We start from the raw sequence: 12,326 nt of genomic DNA, 5'->3' as shown, positions 1-12,326 counted from the left end.
CTCTGTCTTTCTCTCTCTGTCTCCTTGTCCTTTTGTCTCTCTGTCTCTCTCTATCTCGGCCGCATGCTTAACTATAGTTGGCAGCAGAGGGTGCTCTGGGTGCTTGACAGGCAACTGCACGCCACTCTGTACGGCTCTGAGCCGCATGGTGCCATCCACATGTTAGTACTGATGGCTTGACTGATGCGAAGTCATCCACAACGATGTCCCTACACTTCTTACGCTGGCCATGCACCGGGCACGGGGCAGGCAGTTCACCGAAGAGAACACACTTTGGCAACCGCTGATCCTCCACCCATGCCACATATCCAAGCCAGTGGAATCGCCACTCCCATATGGTGAGACCAATGTCTTCAGGCACACCTAGGGTCTTGGCAAGAACCTAGGATGCCACATACGTCACGTGGCATGTGTCTCCCGTTGCTGATGTGGCGACACTCTCACAATCGCTGTGATGCATTGATGGTGGGAAAGGTTGAGGTGTCTTGGGTCCAGAACCTTCGTTATCCAAGTCTCCACACTATCCTAGGAGGTCACCACTGGTACTGGATGGTGATGATGCCATCGATTCTGTGGACTCTTTCACAGATCTGGACAGTGCCACGCACCGCGATGGTTTATCTTCCCAGGACGTACAGGCCCGCATTGGTAAAGCATCCAAAGCATCTGGTAGTTTGACGCAAGCTGTGTATTCTCACACACGCACATACACACAGACACACACACACATATACGCACACTTAAATATGCCTTCTAAAGGTGATGCAGTGCCTCGAAGGCAAAGAGGGCAGAGAATCATGCTGCATTCGTGTTGGGCAATGGTACTGGTGAAGGGTGAGCTTCCGAGGACAGGTTGGGTGTGGGGCTGTTTGGCAGATGAAGTCTGAGCTGAATATTTGCAGTTGTACCGACAATGTTCCGCTTTTCTCGGGGTACAGCGGTCACATATGTAGCAGTGGAACTGCCATAGGCGGCAATCAGTGGGCCAGGTTCAGCTGTCTCAGAAACTGGAGCATCAGCAAAACAGGGAGAGCAACCATGTACAGCAACTCTGTCTCGACAGGCACACTGACGATGGAAATAGCGTTCACGATGCTAGTCACTGCCATGTCTCGGGAATTGGTCACAGCAGGCTGATGAGCTCAGGGGTTCCGGGACTCTCAGCTTCAGCAGCACAATCCACGAAACAGCACACAAGCCTAGTGAGATCTCAGCATTCATTCAGCCTTGAGGGTTGACACCTTTACAAACTTTTAGTTCAAAACAGGTGGACACAGGAGAGTTCACTGTTGCAAATGTATTTGATCATTTGTGGTAAAGATCCCGAATTTCCAACAGCTTTTCGGTTGGTATGGTAGCGAAGGCAGCTCTTCACCTCTTCAGAGGTGCTGAACCAAGTGAGTACCGAATAGAAGAAAGCTGTTTGGGATGCTCAGTAGAGCCTCGAAATGCTCAGACTACTGTTCTGCCGCGCTTCAATAGATGAAAATTGTGAGGCATTAGTCAACGTTGAGCAGTCGGTAAATCCCGGATGCCCATCCACACCGTCTTCCATGCAGACTTCCTATACGCTGCTTCATGAAACCAGTCCCCCTTGGCATTGCGCATGGCATCGCTCATAGCAGAGCGCAAATGGAAATCTCCTCCCGGGCCAGAGGTGATGGGTGGGCTAACGAGATGTTTTTTAAATGCTTAGAGTATTGAGAAAGTGTGCGAGTGAGGGTTTACCCGAGAGTGGTAGAAATGGCTGACGACCAACTTGGCTGGTGTCAGCTACTCCTGCATAACACATAGGTAGCACTATAATTGCAGCATCTCGCTATCAGTCCTTTAGTCCATTAGTCCCGAATAGTCTCTCCAGGTGCGGAGTTCTGCAAACAATCGGATGAGCTCGGACGCGGCCTCCACTACTAGCTCTGAGCTTTCGACATGCGACGTAATGGCTCCACTGTTGACGACTCTGCAGCAAAAACAGCAAGCCCATGAACTAACCACTGCCGCCCAGTCTGCCTCCACTGCGCAGCTTCTGCAGCAGATCACGGCAACGGTCTCGGGCCTGGTTCAAGCCGTGCCAGCGCAGGCTTTGGCGCGCACGCCGCCGCTGCCAAAATTTCGTTCCCTGATTGATTCAGACGATGCTGACGCCTGGTTCACCATGGCCGACCGTGTCCTCACTGGTCATGGGATCGCACCAAATCTCTTCGCGCTAGCCATAGCTCCTCACCTCACTGGCAAGGCTTTGGCAGCATACAATGCGATGTCAGCAAACGACACCACAGACTTTGCTCTCGTCCGTACTGCCGTGCTTCGCCGGTTTCATGTCGGTGCGAAGCACTATAGGAAAAGGTTTCGTTCCGACACTCTAGGTGAGAGTACCTCATACGTGGATTTGGCTACGGGTCTGACCGATATTTTCAATAAATGGATGGCTGCTGACGTTCTGGTACGAGAGCAGCTCATCGCTACATTGTCATAGGACGCACGTACCTTCATGGTGGAGCACGAGGATAAATCTGTCTTGGACACAGCCAAGCTAGTGGATACCTACGTCAGTGCTCGCCCTCCACCAGTCCAAGGCGTCTCAGCAGTTTCTTCTGGGTATGGCAAACCCCGATCTGCCCAACCAGCCTGTACCTGTGACTTCTGTGGTGGTCCACATCACACACACGTTCGATATGTCCAGCCAGGGAGAAGTCGTGCTCTGCATGCGGCAAAACAGGCCATTATGCCAAAGTATGTCGTACCACTAAGCGCCGCACAGGCAGGGTTGACCAGTGCGACCACTTGGATGAGCCACCAGAGTGTACACCGCCTGCTTTGGTGTCTGCCTCTACACTGTCTGCTTTGGACGTGGCTCCTCTGTTCCTGGGTGCCGTTTCATCCTCAGCCAAAGCATGGTACGTGGATGTGAACGTTAATGACTCCTCGGTCCGCTTCTAAGTGGACACTGGCGCGGAGGTCACAGTAATTTCTAGCGCAATCTATGAGTGCATGACGGATTGACCACCGTTGACACCGTGCCATAGTGGATTGTTCAGCGCTACGAATGACCAGCTAAGAATGCTCGGTCAGTTTTCAGCCACACTTACGCGCCCCGGCCAGCCACCAGTGACAGCGCCAGTTTACATTGCACAGGGCTTGCGCCACAGCCTTCTCAGTTGCCGGGAGTCTGAACGCCTAGGACTGGTGAAGCGTCTCTTTGACACATCCGAACCTACGCAGCCACAAACCGATCCTGACACAGCACCAATGCTGCCAGTTTCGTCTGACTTCTCCGTTCACCCCCCTGTGGGGTGCCGCAGGAGTCCTCTAATGAGCAATCTTCAAATCGTCTCCCGGATGAGCTCTCTAGCACTATGCCTGATTGGGTTCTGCTTGAGTTTCCACATCTCTTTTCCGGCCTAGGGAGCATGGCAGATGAATATCACATTGCTCTGACCAACAATGCCCGTCCTACTAGTATATACTCACCGCGCAATGTCTCTCTGCCACTGAGGGCCAAGGTACACCAAGAGTTACAGCGCATGGAGTCTATGGGAATAATTAAGCCCGTGTCTGATCCCACTGACTGGTGCCATGCCATGGTTGTAATGCCGAAGCCGGATAAGTCCGTGCGCAACTGTGTGGATTATAAGCCTCTCAACGCTTTCATCCGTCGGGAATTACATCAACTCCCGACCGTCGACGAAACGCTGGCCCAACTGGAGTGTTCAACAGTGTTAACCAAGTTAGATACCAACTCTGGGTTTTGGCAAACCCCACTCAGTGAAGCATCCCAGTCCCTGACAACATTCATCTCACCATTCGGCCGGTTTGCTTTTACTAAACTGCCGTTTGGTATTTCGTCCGCGCCAGAAGTGTTTCAGCGCCGCATGAGTACCATTCTTCAGGACATACCCGGCGTGGCCAGCATGATAGACGATGCTCTAGTTGGTGGTACGGACCAAGCTGAGCACGACGAACGTCTCCGCATTGCCCTGCAACGGATCTCAGATGCTGGCATGACACTGAACCCGCGCAAGTGCCAGTTCTCCACGGATTCTCGCTTTCGTTCCTCGGTGTCCGTATCCAAAATGGCCTCATCACGCAGGACCCTGGAAAGGTTGCTGGGCTAGCGAACTTTCCAGTACCTAAGTGTGTGTCATCACTCCGTCGCTTCCTCGGCATGGTCATTCAACTAGGCAAGTTTTCGCCAAGGGTCGCAGAGCTGACTGAACCATTGCGCGTGCTTCTGTCCAAGAAATCGTCTTGGGTCTGGGACTCACCCCAGCAGAGTGCATTTGAAGGCATCGTCACGGATCTCTCACTAGCCCCAGCGCTACTCCCGTATGCTACCCGATATGATACGAAGGTCTCTGCTGATGCGTCTGCCTACGGCATTGGAGCTGTTCTCTTCCAGCGCCGATCACAAGCAGCCGACTGGCAGCCGGTCGCGTGTGCCTCTCGTTCACGGTCACCGGCCGAGCTGAATTATGCACAGATTGAGAAGGAGGCTCTCGCACTAACGTGGGGTTGCGAGCGCTTCTCTCACTAATTTCTTGGTTTGCCGGTATTCAGCATCGAGACGGACCACAAGCCGTTGGTCCCACTCTTCAATACGAAGCTGCTGTACTCCATGCCAGCTCGAATCCTATGCTTTCGTCTGCGCATGGCCAGGTTTGCCTATGATGTTATTCATGTGCCTGGCAAATATCTTTATTCCGCCGACGCCTTGTCACGGGCTCCAGAACTGTGTTCCGCCAGTCGCCCAGCTGCGGACACTGAGCTCCAGGAAGACGCGGAAGCGTATGCCCAGGTCACGCTTTCCACGGTCGAGCAGCTGGACGCATCACTGGCTTCGATTGGCGAAGCACAAGCTGCCGATTCAGTGTGTCAGCAGCTGCTAACGCTCATCACCGATGGTTGGCCTGCATCATCCAAGACACTCTCACCAGACATAAGAGTATTCTGGCCGCTACGACATGAGCTCACCATCACCTCGGGCATCATCCTACGAGGTCAGCGTATATACATTCCGCCAGCATTGCACAGTGATATGTTAGCGCTGATCCACACCGGTCACCAAGGCGAAGTACGATGCAGTTCTGTTTGGTGGCCAGGCCTCGCAACAGCAATCTCTAAGTTGGTTGCCATCGTCTGCAGCCAGTTGAGCCGCTCATGGCCATCGCCACTCCTGAACGGCCCTTGGTGTGGATTTCTTCCAGCATAATCGCACCAGCTGATTGGTCGTGGTCGATTACTACTCTCGTTACCCTGAGGTCATCACCATGTTGTCTACCACCGCTAATAAACTCGTGGACACACTCCACTCGCTTTTCAGCCGCCATGGTGTTCCTGCCGTTGTTCACTCCGACAATGGCCCGCAATTTGCTTCGGAGGAGTTCCGCACGTTCAGCCGTCAACTCAATTTCCAGCACGTCACCAGCAGTCCACATTACCCGCAGAGTAATGGAGAAGCCGAGCGCATGGTCCGTACCGTCAAGGACATGCTCAAGAAGAACGCCACCACGAGGCAGTGGGTATGGTGCTCTACTTGCCTATAGAGCTAATGCCTTGCTACACTGTCACTATCGTCTTGCCGAATTGCTGATGGGACGCAAAGTCAAAACCCCGCTCCCTCAGCTGCCATCGCAACTTCTGCCTGATGCTGTCAACCACGACGCATTTCAAGCTGCTGATGCACAGCAGAAAGCCAAGTCTACCCGGCAATACGACCTCCGGCATGGCACTCGTGACCTCCCTCCTCTGGTACCGGGTGACACTGTCACGTCTGCCGCCGGCCCCTCGAAGGAGAAGGGAACAGTGATCGCAGTTGCTCCAGAGCCGAGGTCACTCGTCATCCGAACGCAGTCCGGAGCTGTTGTTCGACGCAACCGCCACCACCTGCGAAAGCATCCTAATGCTTGACAGTGACTGTTTCTTGTCGCTCTCAGTATCTGTTAACTCTCAGTATCTGTATCTGTCTTCCTTCTATATTCTATCTGTCCAAGTCTGTCGACTCTCTCTATTTCACTCTCTTGTCTTCCATCCAGGCTGTTTGTATAGTTTTGTCTTCTCGCTTCTTTTTCTCCCTCGCTCGCTGAAGGGGCAGATATTGTGTATGCACTACTGTATTTATGCATGTACTCTTATGGACTGCCCTGTCCATGTATGATGCTCCCCTGCTCTGTGCTGCATCTACTGTGTTCTATGTATGTAACTCACATGTCTTATTATATATATATATATATAAAATATGACTTTTTTGTGATAAGGTCTGTTTTCTCATCTGACGGCTCATATGCATTCTTGTTGTGCCCTGCACGCACTACGCTCCTTATGCGTGCCTTGCACATATCCGTGTATTACCTAACTAGGATTCTATGCGTATGCATCTGGACACTCTCGGGATCCCCGTCTCTGTACTGCCTTCTTTTGTACCAACACTTATCCTTGTAGTTTTATTAGTTTCCTTTGTCCTTATTCATGCAAGATAATGGGCCATTCACACTACGCCCAGAACGTGACGTTTTCGTCCGGATAGCCATGACAACATGGAACGTGGCGGGAAAATCGTACCCCTGATACGAAAACGTAGACGACTTATCCAGACCCCTGTACCGAGTTTCGTTCTGTCGTTCCCAGCAGTTTGTGTCCAAAAGAAGCTGTACACACAGCTGTACGAGCAGCGCGTGCTGGCCTGTGTGAATGCACCTGCATGAAAACTACGTCTGCCAGCACGTCGTATTCCAAAACGTGGCGCGTATTGTAACGTAGTATGAATAGCCTATAACAGAACAACATAATATATACAGTCCCGCTCAATGACATCACACTGGCCGATTGCGTGAGTCAAGTATGCATGAGTGCTGCGCAGCCGTAGACCGGGGAGCAGTGGGATGCTCACTGGTGCAGCATGGTGCACAGCTGACTCACACTATCCTGTCCCTCCAGGAAATTCCGATTCCACGGATGCAACAAATTTCGCGATTTTGGCCAAAACCCGCGATTTTCTGAAAAATCCGCGATTTCCCGCATTTTTTGTTATTCTCTGTACCTGTTTTTACGGACATTTCTATGCACTTTTCACGCAGTAGTAGTGCAATATAGTGCTTTCCATGATTCTGTACGTAGGTTATTTGCACAGTACGCAAATAGCGATTCTAAGGATGCAACAAATGTTGTGATTTGGCCCAAATCCGCAATTATCTGCCAATAATTCCGCGAGTTTCTGGCAAGTTCCGCACTTTTCACCGCATTTTTTGTTGTTTTCTGCCGCAATTTCTTGCGCAAGTTTTCGAGGATTTTTTCCGCAAATTCCCGCAGGGACAGACTATCAGCTACTGCCATGACGTTTAACACCAGTAAATGCGTCCACCTACCCTTTCAAAAATATGCATTAGCCCCCGGCCCGTCATCCCCCTTGACAATGAACGGTGTGCCTATTCAGAAAGGAGATAGCCACTGTCATCTCGGCGTGACTATCACTCCTTCACTAAATTTTTCTGACCATATAAAATCTATCACCCATAAGTTTCGCAGTCGTGTTTTTCTGTTGCGCCATATGGCCCATTTCCTTTCTGCTTCAACCGTGAATTTGCTCTACAAGTGTTACGTACGACCACTGTTAGAATACGCAGTCCCTGTCTGGTCATTCGCCGTATCCCATTCAGATTCGCTTACGTTAGACCGACTGCAAGCCGTTGCTGCTCGTTCATATCTGCTTTGTAAGACCCGGCACCCTCCTGAGTGGGAAACCCCGAAGCAGATTCTTAATCGTACTTGTGACTGGTCATCCCTGAAGTGGCGTCGTCAGATTCTGTCCTTGCTGTATTTTCATCATGTGTTTTACCAGTTTCCGTCTTTGCTAATTCGTTTCAAATTCAATGTATCCCTTAGTTGTCGTCACCCGTCCTCTATAGTTTTACCTCGTTCTGGCGCCCATTTCCTTAAATCCCCTCTCTTCAGTTTATCTGTGGAATGGAACAAACTTCCAGAACACATCCGCTGCGTTCAGTCCTCTGTCAATTTTCGCATTGCTCTAAAGGCTCATTACTCTCAGCATAGATATTCTCTGACTGGAATTCCGAACTTTTCCGTTTGAGAAATTTTTTTTCCTTGAAATTAATCCTTGCTGGGTTTTTTTCATCTAAATGTCCCGCTATTATCTGCAGAGGTGATTTCTTCCCTCGTCGATTTCTTTCCTGCTTTTATACCTCGATATTTAGGTACTTGTTTCCCTTCTTCCCATGCTTCATCTTCCACTCTCCTCTCCCCATTTCCCCATTTTTCTTGCGATATTTATGTGGGAGACTTCCGTGATAAGCATCCATTTGCTTTTGGAGAATCCTTTTAAATAAATACAATACAATACATACAATACTATCGGGTTTCATTGAGGGGCACTGTAGTATTCTCAGGACTTCACCCTGGAATAGGAAACAGATTCATGTCACCGGCTCCTAGACTAGAGGGAAGGGCAAACAAAGCTGCATTGCTATGACAGGATTTGATGAATTCGTCACTGATTGTCATCCAGCACTGTTTAGACGGGCACAGTAGCACTGCTCAGACAGTAGCACTGCTCACACAGTAGCACTGCTCAGACAGTAGCACTGCTCAGACAGTAGCACTGCTCAGACAGTAGCACTGCTCAGACAGTAGCACTGCTCAGGCAGTAGCACTGCTCAGGCAGTAGCACTGCTCAGGCAGTAGCACTGCTCAGACAGTAGCACTGCTCAGGCAGTAGCACTGCTCAGACAGTAGCACTGCTCAGACAGCACTTGGCTATCTCTGCGTCGTTTCGATGTGTTTGAAACTCAACGGTTCCAGCAAGACAACTGTTTTGCCCATTTTTTTCTTCGATGTGTACAGGGCTCTGCATCCAGGACAGGTGTGTTGAGCTCTCTCTCTTTCCTGAGTTTCCTCACTCTATCCAACTCCCACAACTCGCCCCGTGCGTAATGTTCTCATCCAAGAGAGTCCCAGATGATGTTACATTGAAGCCTTCTGAGAATCTTGGCCTTCCTGTACTTGTGAACATGGCTGCTCTTTTCCAACGGTGGTGGTGGTATGGCGGTCAAGTTGCGCACGTTTATCGATCAGATCAAGCCGATCGGACCGCCAGACCAGAAACCTAGAATTATTTGGCTTGCCTGCCCTACGTTAGACACACCAGTAAGACGAACATCAGCAAAATCAGAAGCGAACGGAAAAGCCCGTTCTACTGATCCGGCTATTGACCAAACAGTCGTCACCGCCGCCCGCTCACTGATCGTGAAGTCGGGCGGCCGGATCCCTTGCCGACGACAGGAATTGAACGACGGTTTTCCTACCTGTTTTGTGAGGTAGCCGGTGAAGGCTGGATCGTTCGTCGACGCCATGTTGAAAACGAACGCAGGCACGCACAACTGGTCTGCGCCCTCAGGCTGGAGTCGGTCGAGCTAGACGTGTTCAGTCAGCTAAAGCAAAGCAGAAGCACAAAGCGATGTTCAAGAAGAAGAACTAAGCGAAACCGCTGTGCAGCAAATACTTACACGCACAGTAACAGAGCTAGAGGCACTTCGACTTCAGAGTTCAGTCAAAGGCACTCCGGACACACCATTCTGTGGGCTATGATACTTGATAGGAAGCAAGCAAGATCTAATATTTTTGAGAACCTGCAACAAGTAAGTTAGTTAGAACAGGCCAGGGCAGGGGTTAGACAAAAGAGGTCATCGCATATGCTTAGAAAGGATTCGCGAGTGCACGGGGTTATGTACTCTCGATAGATTGCGTGTTTTAGCGGAAACCAGTGCTACTTTTGAACAGCACCATACATGTCGCCATGGCCCGTTGTGGCAAGTAACACGACTTCTACAGAAGTGTTAGTTTCATCGCACTGTACATGCAAGAGACACCCCAACTAACAGTACCTACGTCCACAGCATATCACTAACCATGCTAACCGTGGCAATAATTATAGCGCCACAAAATCCACGCCTCACCTTGTGCCAAGAGCTAATCAAGACTTTCTTCGCCTTCACATGTCAGCTTGGGCGGATAGAAAAAAGGAGGGCTTTCGACTACACGAAAACATTTTGTTGGAATCCTGTGGTCTGCACCGAGAGCGCAGATATTTTTCGTCGCGTTCTGCTAGTAGCAGCACTGCAGTAGTAGTTCTCGTGGCCGGAATTCCTGCGACTCTACTTCGCCATCCGCAGTGCAGTGATCGTCGATACACGTAACCCGTCGTTACACTGTACTGATCTAGACTCGTTATGTGTAATTTACTAGTGATTGGAGTCGACGAGCACTCTAGTCTAGGCTGAGTCTAGCTCTGTACTGCATGCACTGACTGACTGTAGATCACATCATTGAGCCACCGATTTCCAACAGATAGCCACTTGGCGAATGAGACACAGCGCTCAGTAGGAGAGTCCGGGCCTCCCATCTTAGTACGTAACGTGCTAGAAGGGAAAACGTGAAAGAGCTCAGCTCAAACAACCGCACTCGGTCGGACTTGTTTCCATCAGGGAGAAGTAAAAATGTATTTTACTACTCCCTGGTTTTCATCACTCGTACTTGTACTCGTATGTGTGTGTTTTGTTCTTGCTCACTGCCCCGCAAGCCCATCAATACAAGCAAGTCTCGCCGGGTGATCGCCAGAGTAGAGCTGCTAGAGGGCTGTACTAGAGGGCTGGTAGATTGAAAACTGAATATCGGAATAGCTACTGAAGCACCCAACACCCGCCATCCCCTACAATCCCCTGGGTGGATTTGGAAATCACCCCCATTTATGGGGTACGTTCAGCAAGCCGCATTTAGTGAGTGGGTGAGGACAGGGTGCGGAAAAAGGATTGACGGCATCAAAGTATCCGTCCCGGGATCCAACTGCACTAACTGCCCCACTCCTAGTGAATGCACCAGCAATCTTTGGTTATGCTGTTTCACTGGCCTGCGGACGGGCCACACCCCAAAAACATGGTGAATCTAGAGAGACAGCTACGAACAAATTTAAACTCGCGCTCATGTCAAACAACAAAGTAGCAATGTTATCTCCACATTGACTATTCAATCTAGAGAGAATTCGAGTCCTGGTGGGTCTGCAATTTTCTTCTCTTTTCAAGGAGTTTACTTCCCGAATGACCCTTTGAAATTTGAAGTTCTCCCAATCCTTATTTAAAACCTAGAGAGACTTTCTTATTCAGCAGAGGGACTGGACGTAGACCGTATGTGCGTGTTTGTTAGAGTAAAATCATGTGTGAATGGCTGCAGTGGAGTCCACCAATGCTTAGAGTGAATGAGTAACTGCTGAGTCCTTTGCGATTAAAGTAGCAAGTGTGCTCGTGAAGCCTGTGCCGTGGATGTATATCACTTTCTGATACACCCTAGTCTAGCACACGTGACTGGTACAGGTGATATCGAGAATCGGGAGAGTGGGTGCGACGGACCATGCAGTTTCCATCGTTCATCCTAGAACCTCGAGTACAAGGCATAGTCTGCTTGATTTCTGCTCGTAGACCCTGCACTTCCACTCGCTTCCTTGTTGATGTTGTTGTTGTTGTTGTTGTTGTTGTTGTTGTTGTTGTTGTTGTTGTTGTTGTTGTTGTTGTTGTTGTTGTTGTTGTTGTTGTTGTTGTTGTTGTTGTTGTTGTTGTTGTTGTTGTTGTTGTTGTTGTTGTTGTTGTTGTTGTTGTTGTTGTTGTTGTTGTTGTTGTTGTTGTTGTTGTTGTTGTTGTTGTTGTTGTTGTTGTTGTTGTTGTTGTTGTTGTTGTTGTTGTTGTTGTTGTTGTTGTTGTTGTTGTTGTTGTTGTTGTTGTTGTTGTTGTTGTTGTTGTTGTTGTTGTTGTTGTTGTTGTTGTTGTTGTTGTTGTTGTTGTTGTTGTTGTTGTTGTTGTTGTTGTTGTTGTTGTTGTTGTTGTTGTTGTTGTTGTTGTTGTTGTTGTTGTTGTTGTTGTTGTTGTTGTTGTTGTTGTTGTTGTTGTTGTTGTTGTTGTTGTTGTTGTTGTTGTTGTTGTTGTTGTTGTTGTTGTTGTTGTTGTTGTTGTTGTTGTTGTTGTTGTTGTTGTTGTTGTTGTTTTCTATATTTGAATTCGCTAAAACCAAACGCGCGTTTGTCTACTGTTCTCAACACAGTCTGCCCTCCGCCTTGAAAAGCTTCAAGCTAAAGCTGCTGTTATCTTCAAAACAGGTTATGCTCCGTAGACCTACTGAGTCTGTACTACTACTTGTCTGGTGAGACACCTACAGTGCTCGCAACTGAAATCGGACCCCCGGCGCGTTCACTTTCTAGCGGCCTCTATTTCGGGTCTTTGCGATGTGAGCGCACTGCTCAGGGGGGGGGGGGGGGGGGGGTCGGATTTCAG

General features: G+C 49.6%; 1 protein-coding gene across 2 annotated transcripts in view; it reads right to left on the bottom strand.

The window, feature by feature from the left end:
• LOC135822749 (uncharacterized) overlaps positions 1 to 10,099 on the bottom strand; it is a 28,056-nt gene extending 17,957 nt beyond the window's left edge. Inside the window, exons 1-2 of one of the 2 annotated variants that reach the window (XM_065335577.1) lie at positions 9,966 to 10,099; positions 9,315 to 9,440 (exon numbers count right to left, since the gene is read on the bottom strand). In XM_065335577.1, the coding sequence (XP_065191649.1) occupies positions 9,315 to 9,362 (48 nt within the window). In that variant the 5' untranslated portion in view covers positions 9,363 to 9,440; positions 9,966 to 10,099. Of the gene's footprint in view, positions 1 to 9,314; positions 9,441 to 9,515; positions 9,747 to 9,965 lie in introns of those variants that run through there. The other variant, XM_065335576.1, reaches the window with a different exon arrangement.
• Positions 10,100 to 12,326: the final 2,227 nt, after the last annotated feature.

Source organism: Sycon ciliatum, chromosome 8, assembly GCF_964019385.1.
Source record: "Sycon ciliatum chromosome 8, ocSycCili1.1, whole genome shotgun sequence".
Lineage (NCBI taxonomy): Eukaryota > Metazoa > Porifera > Calcarea > Leucosolenida > Sycettidae > Sycon > Sycon ciliatum.
Note: the sequence above shows the minus strand (reverse complement) of the source record. Positions and strands in the feature narration are given on the sequence as shown.